This window comes from Neophocaena asiaeorientalis, unplaced genomic scaffold (assembly GCF_003031525.2).
Source record: "Neophocaena asiaeorientalis asiaeorientalis breed wild unplaced genomic scaffold, Neophocaena_asiaeorientalis_V1.1 scaffold177, whole genome shotgun sequence".
Lineage (NCBI taxonomy): Eukaryota > Metazoa > Chordata > Mammalia > Artiodactyla > Phocoenidae > Neophocaena > Neophocaena asiaeorientalis.
Window position 1 is genome coordinate 22,928,764 of NW_020172779.1, and position 2,839 is coordinate 22,931,602.

General features: G+C 63.2%; 1 protein-coding gene across 1 annotated transcript in view; it reads right to left on the bottom strand.

Annotated features, from left to right (window-relative positions):
• Positions 1-402: 402 nt before the first annotated feature.
• Positions 403-2,839, bottom strand: part of PARP10 (poly(ADP-ribose) polymerase family member 10) — a 9,893-nt gene continuing 7,456 nt past the window's right edge. Inside the window, exons 12-16 of the mRNA XM_024741028.1 lie at positions 2,643-2,812; positions 2,173-2,469; positions 1,408-1,606; positions 694-759; positions 403-422 (exon numbers count right to left, since the gene is read on the bottom strand). Of these exons, the coding sequence (XP_024596796.1) occupies positions 403-422; positions 694-759; positions 1,408-1,606; positions 2,173-2,469; positions 2,643-2,812 (752 nt within the window). The remainder of the gene's footprint in view (positions 423-693; positions 760-1,407; positions 1,607-2,172; positions 2,470-2,642; positions 2,813-2,839) is intronic.

Genomic DNA, 2,839 nt, shown 5'->3' on the forward strand with positions numbered 1-2,839 from the left:
CTCTCCACCACCCTGCCAGACCCAGCGACCTCACCTGGCCGCCACCCCCAGCTTCTGCTCCAACCGCCGCTACCTAGGATCCTTCTATTACAACCTGGGAGGTGGAGTGGGGATCTTCAACATGAAACCCTTACACACAAAAACTTAACTACGAATAAAAGGACTGAAATAGGGAATTTACAGAAGGAAAAATGATTGGTTAAAAAAAAAAACCAAATTCTTTGCCACCCATCAGATTGGCAATCCCCCATCTCCCAGTGTTGAGAAATGCCCTCTCCAGAATGCCCCCGGCAGTGTTCCTCTAACTGGAAATGCCACAAACACTGTGGCCAGAAGCCCCACTTCCAGGGCTCAGGGCTAAGAGGGTCGCCAGGCGTACACAAAGAGCGCCCGCAGGGCCTGCTAGTGAAGAGGGTCCAGGGCTGCGAGAGGACATTCAGGGTTCACTTTCACGTGAGTGAAAAAGAACCTCGTCCTTTAACATCCGGATGTGACATGTGAAAAGGACTGGCGGTCCCGTGCCATGTCCACACCGGCTCCCGAGGGTGGGGCAGACGGTGAGGTTTCCCTTCACGCTGTCCCGCTCCCCTGCGTCCCCACAAGCTCTTGCTTGTGCTTCCACCCACAGAGTTCCTTGCTGCCCCCGCCACCATCCTCGCCCAGCACTGGGCTTCCAGGCCTCTTCCCACGCACCTCGGTCCACCCTCCCGGTCTCCTGCAGGGTCAGCCCATCCCCCAGACCCTCATCATCATTCTGTCCTAGCCGACGGGACAGGGTCAGTAGTCCACAGACTGATCCAGAGACCCTCAGCTGGCTCCTCCCTTCCCAGCACGCCCTGCCCAATAGCCTCAAGCCCTAGGTCACCTACTTCTCAAAGGGAGGAGCCACTGTCCAGCTGCCAGCCCGACACTGTCAGGGGCCTTGCACTGGGCCTTCCCCATCCTCCCCGCAAGAATGGCAGCTACTAGAGGGCAAGGCCGGACCCTGGCTCAGGGAGGGGCTGGGGCTCTCGCCAACCAGGTGGCCCCTCCTGTTCTGCTCCTACATGCTTCTACCCACCCCACCCCCATGGTGGCAGCCAAGACCAGGGGCCTCGAAGGCGGCTTTGCCGCAGGATCTCAAGAAAGTGTCATCATCACATCTGGGCACTGGACCCTTGTCCTGAGACCAAGGATGGTGCCAACTCAGCAAGCTCAACCTCAGGCCTCATGCAGCTGACCGGGTGGAGCCAGCAGGTGGCGCTGTGCTGTCTGCAACCACTTGGGACAGGAGAGGCCCTCTCTGACCCGCAGATCACCCTCACGTCTCTCATCCCAGTCCTATACCTGCACAGAGCACACAGCACGTGCTCAGTCAACAAGCAAATGTTTATGAATTGGACAGCCTAAGCTCTTCAGCGTCGTTACCTGCAATGCGGATGACTGCCCGCTCGGCAGGGTCCAAGACACTCCCATTCCCCCCAGGGCCACCTCCGCTTAGCCGGCTCCGCTGTGTTTTCTCCAGGTTCCAGGGCAGTGTGTCCCCAGGGCTGGGCGAGCCACTGCCTCCGTTGGAGCCATCCTCAACCACTGCCCGAACCTCGTGGTCCTCGCCCGACATGGCCTCCTGGAGAGGGAGCGGGGGGAGGGGGAGTCACACCACCGTGTATGGGGGGGATACTGCATACCGACCACCACATTCTTAACCTAAACATGGACCTCACCCCATCCACCCTGTCATCTGGACACTGACACCCACACCGCTCCTATGTCCCGCTTCATCTACATACTGAACCCCGACCCTCTCAACCCAGACACGGACAACCCTTTGCAGCCATCCACAGCTGGCCTCACCCGCTCCAGCTCATTCCTCCGATACCCACACGGAGACCCCCTCCCAAGACACTGACCTCACTCCCTCCAGTCTATCACTGGGACACTGATACCCCCCCACCCCCCAACATTCACTGCCACTCTCTTCTCTTAGTCACCCAAACACTGACCCCTCCATGCTGTCACCCAGGGGTTCACCCAATCAGAGGACAGATCCCCCCCGCCACCCCGTCACTCGGACACTGGCCTCCGATCCCTCCATCCCAAACCTGGACCCCATCTCCTCTACTCCTCGACTCAGCAAGCAAGCCAGGCCATGAGGAAGCACTGGCTGCTGCCCTCCCCTCCCAGACCCCGCACCTCGCACACTGGCTCTACCTCCAAGCTGTTTGAGCCAATAGCGCTCCCCGTCGCCTTACCCCAGCCCAGCCCCCGCGCAGTCCCACCTCGGTCTCCGCAGTGAACGCCTATAAATAGCCAGAGCCGCATCAGCGTGGGCCGCGGGAGCTGCGCTGCCGCAAGGCTGGGTGGGAGCCCGGGCTGCCCCTCCAGCGGCCCGCCCTGCGCGGAGCTGCCGCGGGGCACCCACACCCGCGCGTGCACGCCCCTCAGCTCCCGGGCCCCACAAGCGCTGCCGTGCAGGAGGTGAATGCGGCTCTGTCCCGGCGGGGCCGGGCTGGCGCGGGGGCACAATGTGGGCTCTGTGCCTCCGCCCCTAGGCTAAGGGCTGGGGAGGAGACGGCGGGCACCGAGCTGGGGGCCACCCTGCCCCGCCCCCTACAGCCCGTCCGCAAGGCGCCTCCGCTCCAGCCCCCCGCCCGGCGCCCCACCGCCAGCCGCACCACCCCAACCAGCGCGCGGGGCCTGAGCGCGAGCGCAGCTTCTCCCGGGTACCGTCCCCCGCGCGCACCCCCACTGCCCGGCACGGCCCCCTCCCCGCGCGCAGAGGGCGGGGCGGTCGGCAAGGAGACGTCGTTAGGGAAGCGGAGCGTGCGTGACACTAAGGCGACGCGGGGTCGCTCGGGTG